This window comes from Ailuropoda melanoleuca, chromosome 14, assembly GCF_002007445.2.
Source record: "Ailuropoda melanoleuca isolate Jingjing chromosome 14, ASM200744v2, whole genome shotgun sequence".
Lineage (NCBI taxonomy): Eukaryota > Metazoa > Chordata > Mammalia > Carnivora > Ursidae > Ailuropoda > Ailuropoda melanoleuca.
In genome coordinates this window covers 82,127,026-82,148,822 of record NC_048231.1, presented here as the reverse complement: position 1 = coordinate 82,148,822, position 21,797 = coordinate 82,127,026, and the positions used below count along the sequence as shown (strand labels likewise).

At 43.7% G+C, this 21,797-nt stretch overlaps 1 protein-coding gene and 1 pseudogene across 4 annotated transcripts; one reads left to right on the top strand and one right to left on the bottom strand.

Annotated features, from left to right (window-relative positions):
- The first annotated feature begins 703 nt into the window (after positions 1–703).
- On the top strand, positions 704–5,757 carry C14H18orf32 (chromosome 14 C18orf32 homolog). Of its 4 annotated transcripts, none has more exons than XM_011235458.3 (3): positions 704–855; positions 3,813–4,000; positions 5,044–5,757. In XM_011235458.3, exons 2-3 carry the CDS (start codon positions 3,836–3,838, stop codon positions 5,107–5,109), a joined length of 231 nt encoding a protein of 76 aa, XP_011233760.1. In that variant the 5' UTR covers positions 704–855; positions 3,813–3,835; the 3' UTR covers positions 5,110–5,757. The 4 variants fall into 4 exon arrangements, with proteins under 4 accessions (XP_011233760.1, XP_011233761.1, XP_034498400.1 ...); XM_011235459.3 differs by having other exon boundaries at positions 747–855; positions 3,810–4,000; XM_034642509.1 differs by lacking the exon at positions 704–855 and adding an exon at positions 865–1,437.
- Positions 5,758–14,005: 8,248 nt separating this feature from the next.
- On the bottom strand, positions 14,006–14,555 carry LOC109490962 (annotated as a pseudogene).
- Positions 14,556–21,797: the final 7,242 nt, after the last annotated feature.

Here is a 21,797-nt window from a genome sequence, read left to right as displayed (position 1 = left end):
TTGGTGCTTTGCTTAATAGAATTTGAGCATGGGCATATTTCGGAATTTTTTTCCAACCACTTTATTGAGATTGGCCACATTGTACGATTAACCCAATTACAGTTAAATAGCTTTTATTATATTCAGTTATGCATCCATCGCCAGGCAAATTTTTGGACATTTTCATTATCCTAGAGAGGAAACTTGACAGTGTGCAGTCACTCCTTACTAGGCCCTAGGCCCTATCTGTTCCTGAGCAACAATTATGTAGATGTCTATGTAGATTTGCCTATTCTGCACATTTCATGCAAATGGCCCTTTGTCACTGGCTTTAACTTCGCAGAACATGTTCTCATTTCTCTTGGGTCTATAACCAAGAGCCAAAACTGACCTACCGACTGTGAGGGTTCCAATTTCTCCAGTTGGCCTAACCGCTGTCTAGGCGGTATAAAGGGGTATAGCCGTTTCTTTTCAAATAAAGCTTAAAACTCATTCCCTGCCCTTGAATTTCCGACTAGCGGAGTGAGGAGTTGCGCAACTGCGCTGGCTAACAGCCTAACCCTCACGTGCAGGCGGAGTAACATTCCCAATGGTGAACCGCCGGCACTGGCGTTAATCTTTCAACGTGTTGGATTTTGCCCGAGCTGCCGAAACACGAAATCCCTGCTCTTCTTCGCCTTCCGCAGGGTTTGAGCTCTTGGTGCTGCGCCGGAAGCCAGAGCGCGCCTCCGCTTGGGCGTCACTGTTACGTCCTGTGCGCCCCCGGATGACGCAGGCGTGCCTTTGTCGCCCCCTTTTACGGTGCCCATTGGCTCCGCGGCAGCACGTCCCTCCCTCCGGAAGTGCGGACATTTCCACTCGGACCCGGTGGTCGCGGTGAGTGGAGCCCTGTGGGCCCGGGCTGGCGGCTGAGGATCGGGCGGAGGTGGGCGGTGGCCCTGGCCGGTGGCTTCGCAGGCTCCAGCCCGGGTGGTGCTGAGCGAGCGCCGCGCGCTCGCAGTTGGCCTACTCTGGGCCCCCACGGCCCGGCAGCGCTTTCCCGGTGTACCCTGCTTCGCCCTCCAGACGTGCGCCCCTGCCTCCTCCGTCCACGGCCACTCACCTGCTGGCCTGTGTCCCGCCTCTCCCTGTTTTTCTGTGCGTTTCTTCTCTTCCTTGGCCTGTATTGTCGGCTTCGCTTCGCTCTCCTATTATCTTCACCACCGTTCGCTCTTACTCTCTTCTGTCTTCTCAGTCGTTGTCTTGGACTCAACCTGCTCCGTAAAATGATGTGCTTAACTGGGTTACTTGAAGGGAGGTGGCGTTCCCCCACGGTACCTGCCCGATTTCTAATAGAGCCTCAGCCTTTTCCTCTGCATTCCATTGTTGTCTCGGACGAAGCCGAATGAAAGAAAATCCCTCCTCCGACAGTTTAAATGCGTTTTGCTCGCTTTGTTGTACTACCTGAAAATTGGCTTGGTGAGAGTAAAAATATTTTATCGGTTTATCATAGCCACCTTCTAGACCTTTATAAGCTATATTTTCCAAATGTATGAAGTAAAATCTCACCTAAGGATTAAGGAAGAGATAAAATACAGTAGTTTGATTATGAAGAGAACTAACAATTTTTATAAAAGCCATGGTTTTGACGTAAGTAATTGGTAGCACTTGTTCTTGAGAATTTATTTAAAACACGGTAATTAGAAGTAGGTAAAAATGGATCTGTGATGGACTGCCAGTCATTAACTTAACCTAGTCCTGGGAACGCTATCAGTTGTTTCGAAGGGTTTAAGTTGGGTTTTGAAGGCTTGGTAGGAGGGGAATAACTTAACCATTGTATTTTTGTTAGGGAAAAGGCAAGAGCATTGAGCTAGGAAACCAGAATTAGGAATTCTGGTATTAGCCAACTCTAGTTACTATATAGCTCTGTGTGAACTTTGGACAGGTCGCAGCTTTTGCACCTGTGTGTGTGTGGTAACAACACTTACATAGTACTTAATACATGCACATGCTATTCTGAACTTGCTCTGGGCTCTTCGTTATTGACATATCTAATCCACATTCACATCCCTGGGAGATAGGCTTTTGTTTTCATTTTCCACAGGAGGGCATCAAGGCACAGACTCATTCAATAATTTGCCCAAGAACACCATCTCGAAGGTGGTGAAAGCAGGTCTCAAATTTGGGCAGCTGCCAGCCAGTCTTCTCTGATTCTTAGGCTCTGGTGTCTGTAAGAGTGCCAGACCTAAACCAGATGACCTCTTAATTCTCTCCAGATCAAGTTCTAAATGTCTATGGCCAAAAATAATGATTCCTTGAAAAATGCTGAAAAAGACTCACTGCTCATTTTGACTTATTTTAATCAGAAAATATGCTGTTTAAAATTTTGAAATTTTAAAAATCCAGCTATGAATCCTTTATAAAATAGCTGATCATTTCTTGATGTGCATTTATATGTTTACTTGTATATAACTCTTATAATTCATTTCAAAGTGACATTTAGGTTGGGTTATCTATACCACTGCTGACTTGTATTGTGAATAATTTTAAATTTCCTCGGTGTAGTCATGGTGCTGACTCCCTTGCCAGCAAGTACTACTAAATTTATAACATTTTGAAAATAAATTTTAACGTCCTGAATGATTAGCTTTATGCACTGTTCTGAAGCTTCTCAGTTTTTCAGGCCTTCTCTAAGGAATTAAAAATTCCTATAAATTTAAGAGGTCTTTGGTTCAATAGTATATGATGGAAGTAGTATCGATTCTTTTTCAAGAAATTGCTGATTTGGAGAAATTCCAAGATAATTTCTAATCATTAAGGAAATTAGAGGTGTTAACTTTTTTTTTTTTAAAGATTTATTTATTTGAGAGAGAGCACCCCACACATGCATGGAGAAAGGGACAAGGGAAGAAAATCTCAAGCAGACTCCCCACTGAGTGCTGATTCCCAACTCTGGAGCTTGATCTCAGGACTTGAGCTGAAACCCAGAGTCAGACCCTGAACTGTGAGCCCCCCAGGCTCCCTTAGGGGTGTTAATTTTTTGAAATGGCCAATGTACTCACAACAATAATAATACCAAATAAAATATTTTTGTTACTCAATTTTACCTTAATTGCTACTAAAAAGAAGAAAGCAAATATATCAAAGGAGAGTTTTTGCCTGGGAAGGTCCAGGTGGTTTGCAGTGTACGGGTCTTCCACAGTGACACCTTAGTGAACTCTTTATTAGAGGATTTGTCCTTAGCCTTGGAGGTTTAGCTAATCAATACCGTCAGTCTCTGGAGAGGATGAGGCTGTAGTTCTTGAGAATTACAGGAGTTGATAAAGGCCAGGGGCTGGACTGCCTAGTACCCAGCAAAAGTTAGTGTCCTTCCTTTACCCTCACGTTTATGGGTGGGAAGCAGCGATCGGGAGAGGTTTGGAGGCAGGCACCTCACTGTTATTGTCATGTCTAGCACCTCTCACTCCTTTACAGAGAGCAGCGTTTTTATTTAGTAGACTCGTGCTTTTTTTTTTTTTTTTAAGATTTTATTTATTTATTTGACAGAGACAGAGACAGCCAGAGAGAGAGGGAACACAAACGGGGAGTGGGAGAGGAAGAAGCAGGCTCACAGCAGAGGAGCCTGATGTGGGGCTCGATCCCACAACGCCGGGATCACGCCCCGAGCCGAAGGCAGACGCTTAACCGCTGTGCCACCCAGGCGCCCCAGTAGACTTGTGCTAAATTTTAGCTAATACGTGATTTCGGTTTTTCCTTTAGTGTAGAAATAGTCCTTTTGAGTTATCTTCATCTAGGTCAATGCCTTCAGTCATCCATCGCCAATGCACTGATCTGTCTTTTGCGCCTGTCAGCAGTTCAGGAGCTCCAGCCTGGAAGGATGGTGTGCATTCCTTGCATCGTCATCCCGATTCTGCTCTGGATCTACAAAAAGTTCCTGGAGCCGTACATATACCCTCTGATTTCCCCCTTTGTTAGTCGGATGTGGCCTAGAAAAACTCTTCGAGAATCTCACGATAAAAACAAAGGCAAAGTAGACTGCAAGGTAAGAACATTAAAATACTTTGAAGAAGGGCAGGTGAGGAGTGGGGTACAGTCGGGGGAAAATACTTGCCTTTGGAAACGCAAGTTCTGGGAACCAGAAGCTTCATTAATGTATCTCAATTTCTTTTTTCTTTACTTTTTTTTTCCTTAAGATTTTATTTATTTATTTAGAGAGAGTACTGACTGGGGGATGTGGTCGGGTCAGAGGGAGAAAGAATCCCAAGCAGCGTCCACGCTCGGCATCGAGCCTTTTGTGGGGCTCTTTCTCACGACCCTGAGACCGTGACCTGAGCCTAAATCAAGAATTAGATGTTCAGCCAACTGAACTGCCCAGGTGCTTAGGCTTAATTTCTTTTTTTTAAAATAAAGGGTTTGGGGGTGCCTAGGTGGCTCAGAGGGTTAAGCATCTGCCTTTGGCTCGGGTCCAGGGTCCCGGGATTGAGTCCTGCCTCAGGCTCCCTGCTCAGCAGGGAGTCTGCCTCTCCCTCTCCCCGCCCCATGGCTTGTACTCTCTGGAGCACACACTTGCTCGCTCTCTCAAATAAATAAATAAAATCTTTTAAAAAATAAACAAATAAAATGAGGGGTTTGGGATGTTTTTTAAGTAGTTAACGTTTGGTTTAAGCGAAGGTTTTAAACTAGACTTCTGATTAGTGTGTTTGTTCCTTATAGCCAAGATAATAACCAATATTTATTTCTTGGCTGGTAAGAGTAATAGTAAATAGCTAATGGACAAGAGGAGATGATACTAAAATATGTCAGTTTCACTGGTTGATAACTTTGGTAAGAAATTTAGTTGGAAGGGTCATAGAGATTTTTAAAAAAACAAAAGGAAGTGATTTTTAAAATGAATGTTTGGACAACTCTGTTTTTTGCATTGGTTCTTGTTAAGTTCAGCTTCACCTGTGTTGTGTACTAACTTAGCTGCCCTGCACATTTCTGGAAGCAGAGTTTTTTCATTCTGAAATTTGTTGTTGATTTTTGAAGAGAAGATTTCTTATAATGGGTTGTAATAATATCTAAAATGGTTTTTTTAAATTTTAGGGCACAGACATAAATGGATTACCAACAAAAGGACCAACGGAAATCTCTGATAAAAAGAAAGACTAAAGTGATTGTTCAAAGGATCTCATTGTTTTAAAAATGGACCTGATAATATGAAGCACCTTGCGTGTAATTGTCTCTGACCTTTTTCTCTGAGACCAGAATTTATTGGGATAGATAGCTTAGATACTTACCTGATACTAATCAGGAAATACATGATATATATATTTAAAATGTGTTCAGTTATATTTAATGATCTCATTCCTGAGTTCCTATTTCATTAAAGTAGCTTCCATTTCTATTTCCACAGTTATGAATAAATAGAAGGTTTATGCCAGTAGACACTGCTACTAAATCAGTACTCAGAAATCGTTGGGCCTCTAGCTTTTGTTCAGGCTCTTTGAATTTGAGCAGAGTACAATGTTACTGTGAAACAGTGCAGTGAGACTGTGCGGAGGAAGGAGAGGGGGTTTGGGGAGATGATGAGGACTTGAAACATAAAGATATAATTACTGTCCAGTACAATGGAGCAACCTACTTATGAGAGTAGTAATTACTGTGTATTGCTCTGAGGAAAATAGAAAAGAGGGAAATCGGGGAAGCGCCTTTGAAAAATGGAATACCTTTTACAGAAATACCTAATGTATATTACAAAATTCTAATTCTTGTTGCATTCCTTCTGTTCTTACAAAGTATATTAAATATTCAGTTTAGTTTGTGGTTCTTTTTTCCTTTATAGTTTAAATATTTAGGGGCGCCTGGATGGCTCAGTTGGTTGGGCGTCTGCCTTCGGCTTGGGTCGTGGTCCCAGGGTCCTGGGATCGAACCCCACATCATCTCCTTCTCGCTCTGCCTCCGCTCCCTCTGCCTCTGCTCCCTCTCTCTCAAATAATAAATAAAATCTTTAAAAAAAAAATGTTTGAAACGAACATTCTTTGCCACGTCAGAAAGCAGAATTATAGTGTGATAACATCTGGATAGTTGGGAAAAAACAATCTTTTTCTTTTTTTAAAGAGTAGATTGTATCCATTGTTGTTGCATACCAAGACACTCCAAAGTTTAGTGGTTTTTAACACAGGACTGGGTGGTTCGTTGCTGTTCTGGGTGTCCATGTGGTCTTTCATCGCTGGCCTTCTTCACATTAGTGTAGGGATGTATAAATATTCGAAGATGAGGAGTCTTATCTTTACATTGTATATATTTATTCCCTATGGGATTAGAAGGAGAGGTTAGAAGGGATTCCTGCCCTTGAAGTCCTGGGTCCTGAGTTTCTGTAAAGCTGTGTGTGTGGTCAAGTCATTCATTCATCCTGGATTTCATTTGATACAAATCAGCAGCTTTCAGTTTTTCTGCTCCAACCCACTTGAAGGATAAGATAATAAATCCCCTTTAGCAACTATATTCAGTTGATTAGGTTGTGGTGGGGTTTTTTTGCATAGAATAGCCTCTGATTAGGTTTTTTTTTAAGGTATAAAAACTATATTATAAAAATAGGAGATGTTGGGGCACTTGGCTAGCTCAGTCAGTGAAGCATGCAATTCTTGATCTTGGGATTGTGGGTTCAAGCCGCATGTTGGGTGCAGAGATTACTTAAATTCTTTTTAAAAAATTGTTCATAGTAAAAGAATGCAAGAGCAAGTTTAATGAACAGTTAATGTTCTTTCTCTACCTTTATTCTAGCTCCACAGATGTAACCACTGTTAGTTTTCCGTGTAGCTTTCTACCAACTTTTTTTTTTTAAGCTGGCTCCATGCTAGGTGTGGTGCCCAGTGTGGGGCTTGGAACTCGTGACCCTGAAATCAAGACCTGAGCTGAAATCATGAGACGCTTGACTGACTGAGCCATCCAGGTACCCTTCTAGCAACTTTCTCAATTTGTTTTTATTAAATATATAATTTTTTAAAAATCATAATATTGTAAGGCTTATAATGTCCAAACTCCCTTAGTCCCCAAAGGCGTTACTCATTTAGTTGTTGCTGTGTCTTCTGTATTATCTCCATATTTCTAAATAATACATGCATATATACTGTTATTTTTGGAGTTGTCAACACTTACCAACTTTCTGCCATGGTTCAGATGCAGCTGTCGTGCACTGTAAGTCCCTCTGTTTCTCTCACACTTCCTGATATGCTTTGGTAAAATTGGGTTGTCATTAATTAGTATATCATTATGGGCGCGCCAGCTGCCTTCCATTTTCCCCTCCAGAGCTGCTGCCTGTACCCTACTTTGCTGCCCAAGAAACTCTGTGAACTACATCAACAGACTCCCCTGGCCTCTGGATTCTGTTGGGTATTGCCAGTGGGGATCTGTAGCGGGGGGTGGGAAGGCAGGAGGAAGGGAAGGAAGGTTGGGAGGTCAGGGTATTTATTCCCTGGGCTGCCTCCCTTCAGGTCCTCTTCAGGTCAATTATGTTCCTCCACCAAAGTCCCTGCAACCTCAAGTTAGTCAACTGCATGTGACTCCTTTTGGTTTCCACTGACCTCTCCCTCCCCTTGTTCTTTTGGGCCTGATAGGGCTGATAGCATCTGCTACTGCTGGCTCTGGGTTACTACGTTATCTCGAGGATGCCGTCTGCTTTCTGGGACACTTGACTAATACAGTGAGCATGCAGGGACTCCCCACTGTGTGGGTACGGGCCTGTAGCAGTCTCCCCGTATCTCCGGCTTCTACGGCTTCTGTTACCTGCGGTCATCCGAGGTCTAGCAGCCGGTAATCCTCCAGATGCATGGTCCGGTCACAGTGCCAACAACTCCACCTCACTTCAGCTCATCAGGTGGGCATGTTATCCTCACGTCATCACAAGAAGGGTGGTACGGTTCAGTAAGGTATTTTGAGGGTGATCGCGTTCACAACTTGTTACAGTATTACTGTTAATCTCTTACTGTGATTTAAGTTTTTATTTTTAAAAATTTTGTTTATTAGAGCACGACTGGGGGGAGGGGCAGAGAGAGAGGGAGAAGCAGACTCCCCACTGAGCAGGGACCCCGACGTGGAATCATGACCTGAGCCAAAGGCAGACACTTAACCGACTGAGCCACCCAGGCACCCCCACTGTCTGATTTATAAATCAAACTTTGTCATAAGTATGTATGTGTAGGAAAAAACAATACATCTAGGGTTCGGTGCTACCCACGGTTTCAGGAATCCACTGTGGGTCGTGGGACATATCTCCCCACAGATAAGGGGGGGACTGCTGTAGCCTGATTGTGTTTCCTTTCCCGTACGAGCATTGGTTTCCTGGAGTTATTAATTACCTTTTTCTCCTGATGCACTTCCTCTCCTGACTGGTTGGTGTGGAGGCTTGGTGCGCAGGGGCAATTCTTGGGACTTTCCTTTATCACTCCTGTGCTGGAGCTCTTGATTCCTGGATCCCACGTCCCCTTTCTTCATTTATGCTCTCATTTTCTGTAGCACACCAGTTTTCTTTTCTTTTTTTTTTAAAGATTTTATTTTTATTTATTAGACAGAGATAGAGACAGCCAGTGAGAGAGGGAACACAAGCAGGGGGAGTGGGAGAGGAAGAAGCAGGCTCATAGCAGAGGAGCCTAATGTGGGGCTCGATCCCATAACGCTGGGATCACGCCCTGAGCCGAAGGCAGACGCTTAACCACTGTGCCACCCAGGCGCCCCGCACACCAGTTTTCTAATTCAATATCCTTCAAGGTTGAGTATGAATAATTTTGAAAAGTCCCCTGGATCATGCCAGTTCATGTAAACCCACCTGCCTTGGAATTACTGGTCTTCTGAGGCCTTCGCCCCTTCTAACAGCCTCGCACTCAAGCACTGGTTCCCAGTCTTGTGTTTTACATACTGGTAAAAAAAAAAAAATGTTTTTAAAAGGGTTGGGAGGACTGATACACAGTTGACAACTTTATTTGGCGCACTAAGAATAGTATAAGAGGCATAATGTATTATCACCCTTATTTCATAAGACATTTTGACACCAAAAAAATGAAAAAGAACATGAGAATAAAGGAAAACAATAGCCCATCAATTGAAATAAATTTATGAAAAATTTTTATGGAAAATTCACTATTTTGTCTGTATTTTTCTTTCTTTTTTTCTTAAAGATTTTACTTATTTGAGAGAGAGCCCTCACAAGCGGGGGGAGGGACAGAGGGAGAGGGAGGAGCAGACTTCCCACTGAGTGCAAAGCCCCATGCGGGGCTCCACACGGGGCTGATCCCAGGACCCCAAGATCACAACCTGAGCCAAAGTCAGACACTTAACCGACTGAGCCACCTAATCACCCCTTCATTTTTCTTCTTTTTATAGTTTATTGGTGAAAACTTATCACCTACCCTTGGACTGGATTTGGTAGCCACTGTTCTATACAGCACAAGGGTTCTCTTTTCCCAAAATACCAGCCCTGCCATCTGTCAGTCATGTTTCAGGGGTGCCTTTCTAGTAAAAGCTTCTATCTGTTAAATACGTATACCTGGCACTGTGCAAGAGTGTTTCACACACATGATCTCATCTGATTCTTAGAAAACCTTGAAATACAAAGAAATAGGAACACAGAGTTTAAAGATTTTATGTGGAGAGTCCAGGATTTCAAAACTATCCTCTTAGGTCTTAAAATACTGATCCCTTCTGGAGCAATGACAGCTGCTGAGACTGGTAAGACCTCAGTGGGAGTAACTGAGCAGAAGTGGAGAGGAGAGTGTGCACTGAGCAGTGTGTGTGGGCCTGTTTTCAAGTTTCAATTTTGCTCTCCTTGCACCAGCATGACTGACTGACCTAGTTTTCAGTGGCTTATTTTTGCCTTAGGTCATTTTAATAGCACTTCTGGTCTCTTGGTGAGACAGGCTCATTTTCCCAGCTAATTCTTCAAGGCTCACCTGAAAGACTCGGTTTTTGTCACATTTTCTTCATTGCTAAGCTGCCTCCCTAGGAAACACAGGGGAGTCAGCACTTCCTCAAAGTGACTACCACTGGCCGGCTGGTCTTTTCGACAGACTGACAGGATCAAAAAAAACTCTTTTTATTTTTTTTTAGATTTTGTTTATTTATTTGACAGAGAGACAGCCAGTGAGAGAGGGAACACAAGCAGGGGGAGCGGGAGAGGAAGAAGCAGGCTTCCAACAGAAGAGCCTGATGTGGGGCTCGATCCCAGAACGCCGGGATCACGCCCTGAGCCGAAGGCAGATGCTTAACGACTGTGCCACCCAGGCACCCCCCCAAAAAACTTTTTTAACCACTGATCTTAAGCCTTCTGAACTCTCTAAAGCTAAATGTCCTGAGTGCATTCATAATTCAAAGTGGAGAAGGTTCCTCTTAGTTTCCTCTCCAGGGAGCTACTGGCTTCCAACCTCAAAGCCTTATTCATTGACATGGTGGCAGCTTCTTAAGAAGCAAAGACAATGGGAAAACTTAAGTGAAGCAAGAGGTTAAAATTAAGAAGGTAAGAAACTGTAGGGAAACTGAAGGGTCACTGTGTGGTAGAGTAGTCACAAAATACACTAAACACTCCAAATGTTGAACTGGTAGGGATTTTGGAGTATATCTAAACCAGTGCTCTCATTTCTACTATAGTTAAGGGAGGTAGCCAAGATGCTGGAACAGGGCAAGAGTGGGGTCTCCTGTAGGATTGCTATGTATAGTTGTGCTGAGTGTGCACTATCAATTTCAGAGGGCACCATTTCCATGGACAACAATGTAAACGATGCCCTTAGACCTATGCATTGCACACCTGCAGCTATAGACAGAGGTCCTACTCCTGAACTGTAATTCAGCAGGTGAAGTTTCATACTTCCTTGGTGTGTTCCTCTTCTGTTGCCGCTTAACAAATTATCACATATTTAGTGGCTTAGGGACGCCTGGGTGGCGCAGTCAGTTAAGCGACTGCCTTAGGCTCAGGTCATGATCCCAGGATCCTAGGATCAAGTCCCACATGGGGCTCCTTGTTCAGCGGGGAGCCTGCTTCTCCCTCTTCCTCTCCCTGCCGCTCCCCCTGCTTGTGCGATCTCTCTCTCTCTGACAGATAAATAAAATCTTTAAACAAAACAAAAACAAATTTAGTGGCTTAAGGCAGCACAAATTCATCACCTCACAGTTTTGGTAGGTCAGAAATTGATGTGGTATGGCTGGATTCTCTGCTCAGGGTTTCACTAGGCTACAAACAGGATGTTGGCCAGGTCAGCAATTCTCATCTGGGTTCCCAGTCAGCAGAATCCACTTGCTGTTGCAGGGCAGGTCCTGGTTTTCCTTCTGGTCAGCTGGCAACCACTCTTAGCTCCTAGAGGCTGTTTGTAGCCCTTGGTATGTGGCCTCCATAGACAGCTTACAACATGGGTGTTCACTTTCTTCCAGGGCAGCCAGAGGGTGTCTCTCTGATTTCTAATCTTCTTGTGATTAAATTAGACCTGCCTAGGGGCGCCTGGGTGGTGCAGTCGTTAAGCGCCTGCCTTCGGCTCAGGGCGTGATCCTGGCGTTCTGGGATCGAGTCCCACATCGGACTCCTCCGCTGGGAGCCTGCTTCTTCCTCTCCCACTCCCCTGCTGTGTTCCGTCTCTCGCTGGCTGTCTCTCTGTCACATAAATAAATAAAATCTTAAAAAAAAAAAATTAGACCTGCCTAAATGATTTCTTTTAAGGTCAACTAATTTGGGACCTTAATTATATCTGCAAAATCCCTTCAACATCAGTGCCTAGGTTAGTATTTGATTGGTGTTTGGGAGAAAGTGTGTGTATATCAGGGGCCAGGGATCTAGAGGCACCATCTTAGAAGTCTGCCTTTTACACTTGTCCCTTTTCCTGACTAAGGATTCTAGTCCTTCAATTACTTGGGAATCTGTTTTGGATCTGGATGCACCTATCAGTACACCCAGGCTTCACTGGTTTTAATCACTGAAGAGTTTATAATCTTGAAATTTAAAGAGCTACTCATGGGGCACCTGGGTGGCTCAGTCGGTTGAGCATCTGTCTTCAGCTCGGGTTATGAATCCAGGGTCTTGGGATCGAGCCCCAAATCGGGCTCCCTGCTCAGTGGGGAGTCTGCCTCTCTCTCTCCCTCTCCCTCTGTGTGTATGCCCTCTCTCTCTCTCTAACTCTCACTGTCTCTCAAATAAATAAATAAAATCTTTAAAAAAAAATTGGCCATCGATTGGCTAATGTGAAGGAAAAAAAATAAAGAGCTACTCAGCCTTTTCTGACCCCAAGTTGGATGGCTAGAAATAATTTCAGGTGGAGGGGAAGAGGAAAGGAATTAAATAAATAGTGTATTTCATAGAAGAAGAGCTATAGGGGCGCCTGGGTGGCACAGCGGTTGAGCGTCTGCCTTCGGCTCAGGGCGTGATCCCGGAGTTACGGGATCGAGCCCCACATCAGGCTCCTCTGCTATGAGCCTGCTTCTTCCTCTCCCACTCCCCCTGCTTGTGTTCCCTCTCTCGCTGGCTGTCTCTATCTCTGTCGAATAAATAAATAAAATCTTTAAAAAAAAAAAGGAAGAAGAAGAAGGGCCATAAATATATAGAAACACACGTTTCGGCTGGGAAGTGCAAATTTAAAACTACAACGAGAAACCACCAGAATGCTTAAAGTTGAAGACCAGGCATTGGGATGATGAACAGAAGGGGTTCCTATAAACTGCTGGTGGGAGTGTAAATTGGTACAACAACTTTGGGAAAGAATCTGGCATTATCTGGTGAAGTTGAACACACATATACACTCACTCCTAGAGTTTACATTCCTATAGTCTAGATTCCAGAGAAAACTGTGTACTGTGTATCAGTAGCCATACAAGAATATTCTTAAAAGCCTGCTTATGTAATAGCCCAAGCAAAACAAAACAACCCACAAGAAGTCTATCTAAAATAGGAAGGATTAATAAATTAGTATGAATAAGCCCTGTTATAATGCTCTAAGTGGGGTTCAAAAAATTCCATCATGTAAACTGTGGGATAATATAATTTGCGGCTAATGAAATGATGGGACATCCTTGCTTAGTTCACCTGGCCCAGAGCCAATCAGCAACTATTTGATAGCCAAATTTACAAAGTATGCCGATACTAGAATTCTACCCAACATGAGAAATGAGTCAACTCAGAAGTCATCTGTGTTGCTTAAGGTATGAATAGTGGTTACTTCTGAGGGATATTAATTGGAAAGGAGAACAAGTGAGCTTTCTACTGCTCTGGAAAGGTTCTATATCTTTTTTTTTTTTTTTTTTTAAGATTTTAAAGTAATCTCATGGGGCTCAAACATACAACCCTGAGATCAAGAGTTGCACACTCTACTGACTGAGCCCGTCAGGTGCCGCCTGGAAATGTTCTATATCTTGAGGTGAGTGGTAGTTACACAGATATGTTGGTAGGTAAAGACTTAGATATATCCTTAACGTTTGTCAGTTTACTATAGGCAAGTTAATAAAAAAGTGAATTCATTTAGATAGTGAATTCTTAGATGTATGCATCCACATGGGTAAATCTCAAAAAGAATCCTAGAAGAAAAAAACAAGTCACAGAATAACACCTACTGAATGATTCTGTTTTTATATAGTTCAAAAACAGGCAAAACTAAGGGATGCAAAGGTGGTAAAGCTATTCTGAAAGTCTAGAGAATTATTAGAGAAGTTAAGATGGTGGTTCCCTTTCTGGGGAGACATGCGATCGAGAAGTACGGAGGGGACTCCTGGGATATTGTTCCTATTCTGTTTCTTAGTTGGGTTGTGGCTTTCACATTATTCTTAGTTTTAAACTGTGTCACTTATATATTTCTTTTCATGTATGATAGGTTTCACAATTTAAAAAAGAGATAGCAGCAGCATGGGTCAGCTCTCCAAAACTTTTCACTTCCTAATGCGTCTTTCCTAAATCTTAATGTAATGTTATTCTACAAATAATACATTGATATAATCTTTAACATAAAAAAGTGTTTTAATGCAGATAGTATAAAAATCCCTCCTCACCACCCTCATCTTAGATTTTTTAAAAACTTTTATTTGTATTTATTTTATGCATAATTTACTCCCTGGCCATCAATTTTTGTTTCTTCAGTTTCTTCTGGGATCTCTTTTTCTTCTGTGCAACCTCCTCTTCTGGCTTAGGAACAATCTGGTCTTTTTTGCAGGAAGGATCATCCCAACGTCCAGGGAGAGCTCATGTATGGCTTAATCCGACCATGAGCCCTGTACGTTCTACGCCTCCTCTTAGGGACTTTGTTCTCCTGGATGTGCTCAGTGACCGGAGAGTCTGCCTCTAAACCCTTAAGTTCATCATTAGTCTCTGCATTTTTAAGCATGTGCATTTTTCAGCATTCTCTTTGTGTCACTGACCCTGTGTCCAGCCCCACTGTTTGTCCTGGGCACACTTGCCGACTTCCCGTTGGAGCAACGGAATGGTACACGTTACTGCTGCAAAGTGCCATCTTTCAGATGCTTGGTGGCTTTTCGGACCTGCATACCCTTGATGGCCTGAGCAGTTTCACGTGTGTTCTTCAAGTGACCACGAAGATTGGAACCTCTTGATTTGCATGATTTCGTAGGGTTTCTGGGTCAAGTGAATAGCAAACCATTTTCAGAGAACACCTCAGGCTGCTTCCAGGAAAAGCCATCCTAGATTTTCTTTATGGTGACTTTTTTATTGTTGACTTTGAAAATAGACTTTAAACATATTGAAGGAAAAGAAGTGAAATTAACACACGAACAGTCCTTCAAAGCCTACTCCTCTGTTATCCTCAATGTTTATATTTTATTTTAGTTTTTATTAAGAATAGTATATGCTGAACCCCATGCACCTATAACAGTGCCTGGCCCAGAATAATCAATATTTGTGGAATGAATAATGAATGCTCTTTCAAAAAAATTTTGATTTCAAAGTGTATGTATATTATAAAAAGTAAAAATTCCTTACTCTTCTCCTTCCCATGCTCTTTTAATCCTGATGAGTGTGTCATAGGAAAAGGTTCTACATTTTGTGAATCCCTCACTTAGCACTTTTTAGGAAATTTTGTGTTTTGATGGTCTTTAATAGCAGAGGGTTGTGTGCCTTTCGGGGTCCATTGGCAAGTGTTTGGGGCAGGGAACCTGTGATGGGTTGGCTCCTGTGATACTGTGATTTATAATTAATATATATGCGGTCTTCACATTTGTGCCACACAGCTCCTAAAACTCTGGAATTTCCTTCTTGAACAGAGTGAAGAAGATGTGTTTTGATATGTTAATGATGTATTTTGAACCGCACCTTAGGATGTGGGCTGCTTGCTGGGAGACCCTACCACAGGATTACCCCAATTCCACGCTGCGGACCTCCCAGGAGGAGGGAGGGGCTGAAGGTGGAGTCAATCGCTAAAGACCGATGATTTAATCAATCCTGGCTATTTACTGAAACCTCCATAAAACCCCCCAAAAGATGGGTTTGCAGAGCTTCTGGGCTGGTGAACGCATGTGGAGGTGCGGGAGAATGGTACTCGTACAGAGAACACAGAAGCTCGTCTCCCTTTCCCCGAACCCTGTCCTTTGCCCCTCTTCCATCTGGCTGTTCCTGTGTCCTTTTACAATAAATCAGTGATCATTCTACTAGTAAGTAAAATGTTTCTCTGAGTTCTCTGAGCCGCTCTAACAAATTAAACCCAAGGAGGGGGTCATGGGATCATTTGCTTCATCGCCAGTTGGGTTAGAAGCACAACCTGGGCTTGGGATTGGCATCTGAAGGGGGACTGGGAGGGCATGTTGTGGGACTGAGCACTCAACCTGTGACATCTGATGCTCTCTCCAGGTAGATAGCATCAGAACAGAGTTGAATTACAGGACACCCAGCTGGTGTCAGAATTGCTTGGTGATATGGGGAAACCTCTCGCCCATACACTGGAAATTGGTACCAGAATCCTTTTATTTTATTTTATTTTTTTTTTAAGATTTTATTTATTTATTTGACAGAGATAGAGACAGCCAGCGAGAGAGGGAACACAAGCAGGGGGAGTGGGAGAGGAAGAAGCAGGCTCATAGCAGAGGAGCCTGACGTGGGGCTCGATCCCATAACGCCGGGATCACGCCCTGAGCCGAAGGCAGACGCTTAACCGCTGTGCCACCCAGGCGCCCCCAGAATCCTTTTAGCCCTGTTTAAATATCACAACCTCTGGGAAGCCTTTCCTTTCTTCCTTTCAGAGGGTCTCTTGTCCTTCTGCCCTGCAGGCTGCTTTCAGGGGTTCTCCTTCAGGTGACCTTGGGCTACAGATAGCTGGGCACCCGCTGAGTCTTTCACAGGATGGTGAGCTCCTTGCACGCTGCCACCTCCCAGGGTACCTTGGGGAACACATTTTCTAAATGTTTTGGAACTAAATTGAAAAAAAAAAAAAAACCCAGTTAGAAATCACCAAATGCTAAACCAGCAAATTAACTTGGATATCTCTCCCTGATATTTAGTAGCATGTGAAAGGGCAGTTTAAGTGACCTTTTCCAACAGCTAAGCCACCACTCTGACACCTGGTGACCCAGTGGAGGGTTTGGAGGTTTGGGTCCCTGCTCTCCTGTGCTCTTTCCCCTAGATATCCCCATCCCCATTCTCCACACAATGGCAGGATAGCATAGATGAGGTCCTAAGTCTAGGCTCATGCTGGTGGCTTCTGGGAGATTCACTCTGCCTGGTGAGGCCGGCAGTCTCATTATTGTATAATTACATCCTTCTACAAAACATGATGTGTGTGTTAAGACAACGTTTACCTAACTTGGTTCATTGGCACCAATAAGTCTGACCATGTCCTCTGAGATCAGTTACATTTCTTCAAACCTCCTTAGGATTGTTTGTACCCAGCGTTATGGATTAAATAATGTCACGCACCCCCCCACGCACACACAATTTCTGTGTTGAAGTCCCAACATAGTACCTCAGAATGTGACCCTATTTGCAAGTAGGGTCATGGCAGATGGAATTAGTTAAAATGAGGTCATTAGGGTGAATCCTAATCCAATAGACTGGTATTCTTACAAAAAGGAAATTTGGACATAGACGCACACAGAGAGACCACCATGAAAAGACAAAGGCAGAGATTGGGGTGACCCTTCTACAAGCCACGGGACTCCAAAGACTGCCAGGAAACCACCAGATGCTAGCTGGTAGGCACAGAACAGGTCCCCCCTCAAGGCCTCTGGAAGAACCAACCTTGCCAACATCTTGATTTCGGACTTCTGGCCTTCCAGAACTGCAAGACAATAAATCTCTATTGTTTAAATCACTCAGTTTGTGGTCCTTTGTCACAGCAGCCCTAACTAACACACCAGGCATCGCAGTCCATTTTAGTTGGAAAGAAAACAATTCTGGGGAAGTCAGTGTGGACCTTCACGTACTGCTGGCGTGGGCAAAAAGAGCTCAGGCGGCCTTCTCCGGCGAGGAAGCGTGGGCTCCGCAGCCGGACTGCCTGGGGTCGGGTTCGAATCGCCATGTGCCAATTTTGTGATGTTGGGAAGTTTATTTCATGTTGGACTATAACATGGGGGTGATAATGTACTTGTTCTGGAGGGTCGGAATGACCAGTGAGTTACTACACCTGCAACCTTAGAACCGTGCCTGGCTCGGGTAGCTGTTTTCCAGATGAATTCATTAACTAGTACTAGTTTGTGACTCATCCTGATTTGTCCCCAGAATGGGAAGGAGACAGTGACAACTGCACAGGGCACCTCGTCCTCTAGCTTCATTTCTCCGGCAGCACAGTGGAGGACATCTCCTCTGGGGGGGGAAGCAGTCGGGAACCCTGATGGTCTCGCTGGCCCACGCCCTTCTCCCCAGGCTCGTCCTTGGAACTCAGGAGAAGGGAAGATGACCAGGGAGTCTGGGGCACAGATGTGTCGCTGAGCTAGAGGAGGGGTTGGAGGAATTGGAGAGGTAATTGCGTGGCTGCTCACTTGGCCAAGTGACAGCCTGGAACTGTGGAGTCACTGCCTTTTGAGTCATCAGCACTCTCCATGGTGTCTGACAGCCCGCTAACAGCTGACATCGCTGGGGCTTCGGTAAGGCCTCAGAGGCCGCTCCCCTCGGTCATCAGCTTGCTGGCTGTGTGTCCTCCTCCGAATCATCGCACATCCCTGGTCCTCAGCTCCTCCTTTCTCCAATCAAGGGACTTGGTGAATTGGCAATGCTCCTTCCCTGTTGTAATTTCTTTTCTTTTTTTTTTTTTTAAGATTTTATTTATTTATTTGAGAGACAGCGAGCGAGAGCACAAGCGGTTGGGGGGAAGGGAAGAGAGAGGGAGAAGCCCACTTCCCGCTGAGCAGGGGCTGGATCCCAGGACCCTGGGGTCATGACCTGAGCTGAAGGCAGATGCTTAACCGACTGAGGCTCCCAGGTGCTCCCCAGTTGTAATTCGGACTACCTGTTCAACCGGACTCAGCTTGAACACCTGTATAGGGATTGGAATCTCCTGTTTCTTCCAGGTAGACAATTTTGTTATCAGTAAGCTCACTTCCAGTTAACAAACTATTGTGAAGTGCTTTCCAAGTCATTTAGTGCAGTTTCTGCATCAACCCTTTTCTCGCAGGGTTGTTTGGAGATTTATTTTATTTTTTTAAAAGCTTTTATTTATTTATTTGACAGAGAGAGAGGCAGCGAGAAAGGGAAACACAAGCAGTGGGAGTGGGAGAGGGAGAAGCGGGCTTCCTGCTGAGCGGGGAGCCCGATGCGGGGCTCAATCCCAGAGTGCTGGGATCGGGCCCTGAGCCAAAGGCAGACGCTTAACGAACGACTGAGCCACCCAGGCGCCCCTTGTTTGGAGATTTAAATAAAATAACAGTGCACAGCTCATAATAAACAGCCTATAACATGAATTGCTCTTTGCTAGTACCGATATCCTTGTCAGTAAGTTTTTATATGGAGCTGAAACCTGTATCCTATCACTTCAAACCTTTGGTCCCAGTTTGGTTCTCCAGGGCGACACAAAATCAGTCTGGTCAGGCCTCCTGAGAACAGTTACTTATCTCAAGTCTTAGTCTGGTTGTTCATACTCAGTTCCTCCAGCCGTTCTGTATCTGACATGACTTGCAGATGTCTCACCAACCTGACTGCCCTGACCAGGTGATCTAGTTCTGGTTAATCTATATCCCTCTTCAGTGGAAGGCCCAGGGACGGGCAATGACAACATGTGAGTTGATTACCATCTGGACTAGGCAGGTGAAATAACATTTATTTTTTTAAAAAAAGGCATGTGGGGCACCTGGGTGGCTCAGTTGGTTAACTGTCCAACTCGATTTTAGCTCAGAGTCATGAGATTGAGCCCCAGGTCGGGCTCTGTGCTCAGCGCAGACTCTGCTTGGGATTGTCTCTCTCCTTCTCCTTCTGCCCCTCCCCCTGCTCATTTACTTGCTCTCTCTCAAAAAAAAATAATAAAAAATAAAAAAATAAATACAATCTTTTAAGAAAAGGCATGCTCACAGCACCTGTGAGATGTGAGTGGGATATTACTGTCTCCTCTTTTACAGAGAAAACTAGGCTCAGAGAAGTCAAGTACCTGTTATGGACTGCATGTTTGTGTCCCCTAAAAGACATGTATTTTAAACCAAACCCACGGGGGTGACATTAGGAGGTGGGGCCTTTTGGAGGTAATTAGGTTTAGATCAGGTCATAAGGATGGAGGCTCTATGATGATATAAGTGTTTTGATTTTTTTAAGGTTTTTTTTTTTTTTTTTTTTTTTTTGAGAAAAGTGTTCCTATTAGAAGAAACTGGAGCTCTCTTTCTCCACCGTGTGAGGATACAATAAAAAGATGCTATCCTCAAACCAGGAAAATGCTGTCACCAGACACTGGATCTTTCAGCGCCTTGAGCGCGGACTTCCCACCTCCAGAACTGTGAGAAATATATGTCTGTTGTTTAAACTACCCACTGTACAGTATTCTGTTAAAGCAGCCTAAACTGGCCAAGATGGTAGCTTTCCAAAATCTTTCAGCTCATAAGTTATGGAACCAGGGCTTAAATACAGATGTGACTCCAAAGTCTGCTCTTTATTCTCAGGGCATTGAAAATCTGAGCACTGTTCTTCGAACAGGTTTGAAACAATAATCTCTAGGTAGTCTCCATCTTGCTTGTAGAGTGGCCTTCTGTTAGGCATTGGTCCTTTTTGGCCCTTTAGGTTCTAAAAAGAGAGTCAGCCCGTAGTAAAAGGTTTACTCAGTGTCCATAATCAAGACCATTTGATGGCTTGGGGAGCCATTACATTCCTAAAAGGCTGTGGTGGCATTTAGCACTTCTGGAATAACTTCTTGTTGATTTATTTATATTTTTAAAAAATTTATTAATTTGAGAGAGAGAGGGGGAGTAAGCATGAGAGAGGGAGAGAGAGAGAGAGTGCGTGCACCAGTGGGAGGAGAGGCAGAAGGAAAGGGAGAAGCAGACTCCCTGATGAGCAGGGAGCCCGATGCAACAAGGGGCTCGATCCCAGGACCCCGAGATCACGACCTGAGCTGAAGGCAGATGCCCAACCGCCTGAGCCACCCAATCTTCTTGTTGATTTAGATCCGTTCTGCGTTTGTTTTTTGTTTGTCTTAATACCAAAGGAAATTTCAGTTTTGCCGATGTAAATCCTGTTAGTAAGATGTTGATGAAAATTCTGGTCCTGGTAGTCCCAGGTGATTGATTTTCACACTTATTTCTCAAAAAGCTGTTCTTTTGGGGCTGGATACCAGGCTGTGCTGGCTCACCTTGTCCTTCATGGCAATTTAACCCAATTTTTAATTGTATAATGCCTGTCTCGACTAGATCTTAAACTTCTTGAGGTCAGGCTCACGTCTGAAGCACAGTGCACACGGAATTGCTAAGTAAATACGTGTTGAATGATTGAACCAAATGGATGTCCTCAATTAGAAACACCAATCTTCCTTCTAAGTGTCTCTCTGGAAAGTCTCTGAGTAATGAGGGGCATGAAGAGTTTCTGCAGGACTGCAATTTCTTTCAATGCCTCGCTTAGTATTTCACTGCCTGACCGGCTTTCCTGGGTAACTCAACATATTTCTGGATATCGTTGATTTTCATGATAGTCTAACCAAAATGTGCTGGGAAGGTATAAGTCTGCTGCTGCAACATATAAAAATTGTATGCCTTCCAAGGCAAGGTATTATTTCTTTGTACGTTTTCTGCTTTACAGTTACTTCCTAAGTAGGATGAATATTGGTACAGTCTCAGATCGAAACGGTGTTGGGAAAACAGGCAGTCATTTTGAAGTTTTCTTTCTTAATTAAACTTGATATTTTTGAATGTATTCATTTTGTATTGCTGCTATAATAAGTTACCACAGATTTAGTGGCTTAAAACAACACAAATTTATTATCTCATAGTTCTGTAGGTCAGAAGTCTGACACGATTCTCACTGAGCTAAAATCAAGGTATTGGTAAGACTGGGTTCCCTTCTGGAGGCTCTAGGGGATAATCTGTTTCCTTGTCTTTTTCAGCTTCTAGAAGTCACTGCATACATTCCCATTCTCTTGCCATCTTCAAAGCCAGCAATGTCTGGTCCTCACATTGCATCACTTGATCTTCTTACAGAGCCATATTTATTTAGTTTTAAGATGTATTTATTTATTTTAGAGAGAGTGAGAGTGCAGGAGTAGGGGAGGGACAAAGGAAAAGGGAGAGAAAGAATCTCAGGCAGACACCCTGTAGAGGGCGGAGCCTGATACAGTTGTTGAGCCATATTTATGACTTTTGCCTTCCTCTCATTTTTCACTTTTGTGATTATATTAGGCCCACCCTGATAATCCTGGATAATCTCCCTATTTGAAAGTCATCTTAATAGCAACCTAATGCTATCTGCAACCCTTTGCCATGTAACCTAA

Excerpts from the sequence above, each read along its gene's own strand:
- C14H18orf32 (XM_034642508.1), top strand. The coding sequence starts at position 1,395 with ATGCGTTTTGCTCGCTTTGTTGTACTACCTGAAAATTGGCTTG. Across the intron at positions 1,438-3,809 it reads ACTACCTGAAAATTGGCTTG|CAGTTCAGGAGCTCCAGCCT; the intron begins GTGAGAGTAAAA and ends TGCGCCTGTCAG. Across the intron at positions 4,001-5,043 it reads AAGGCAAAGTAGACTGCAAG|GGCACAGACATAAATGGATT; the intron begins GTAAGAACATTA and ends TTTAAATTTTAG.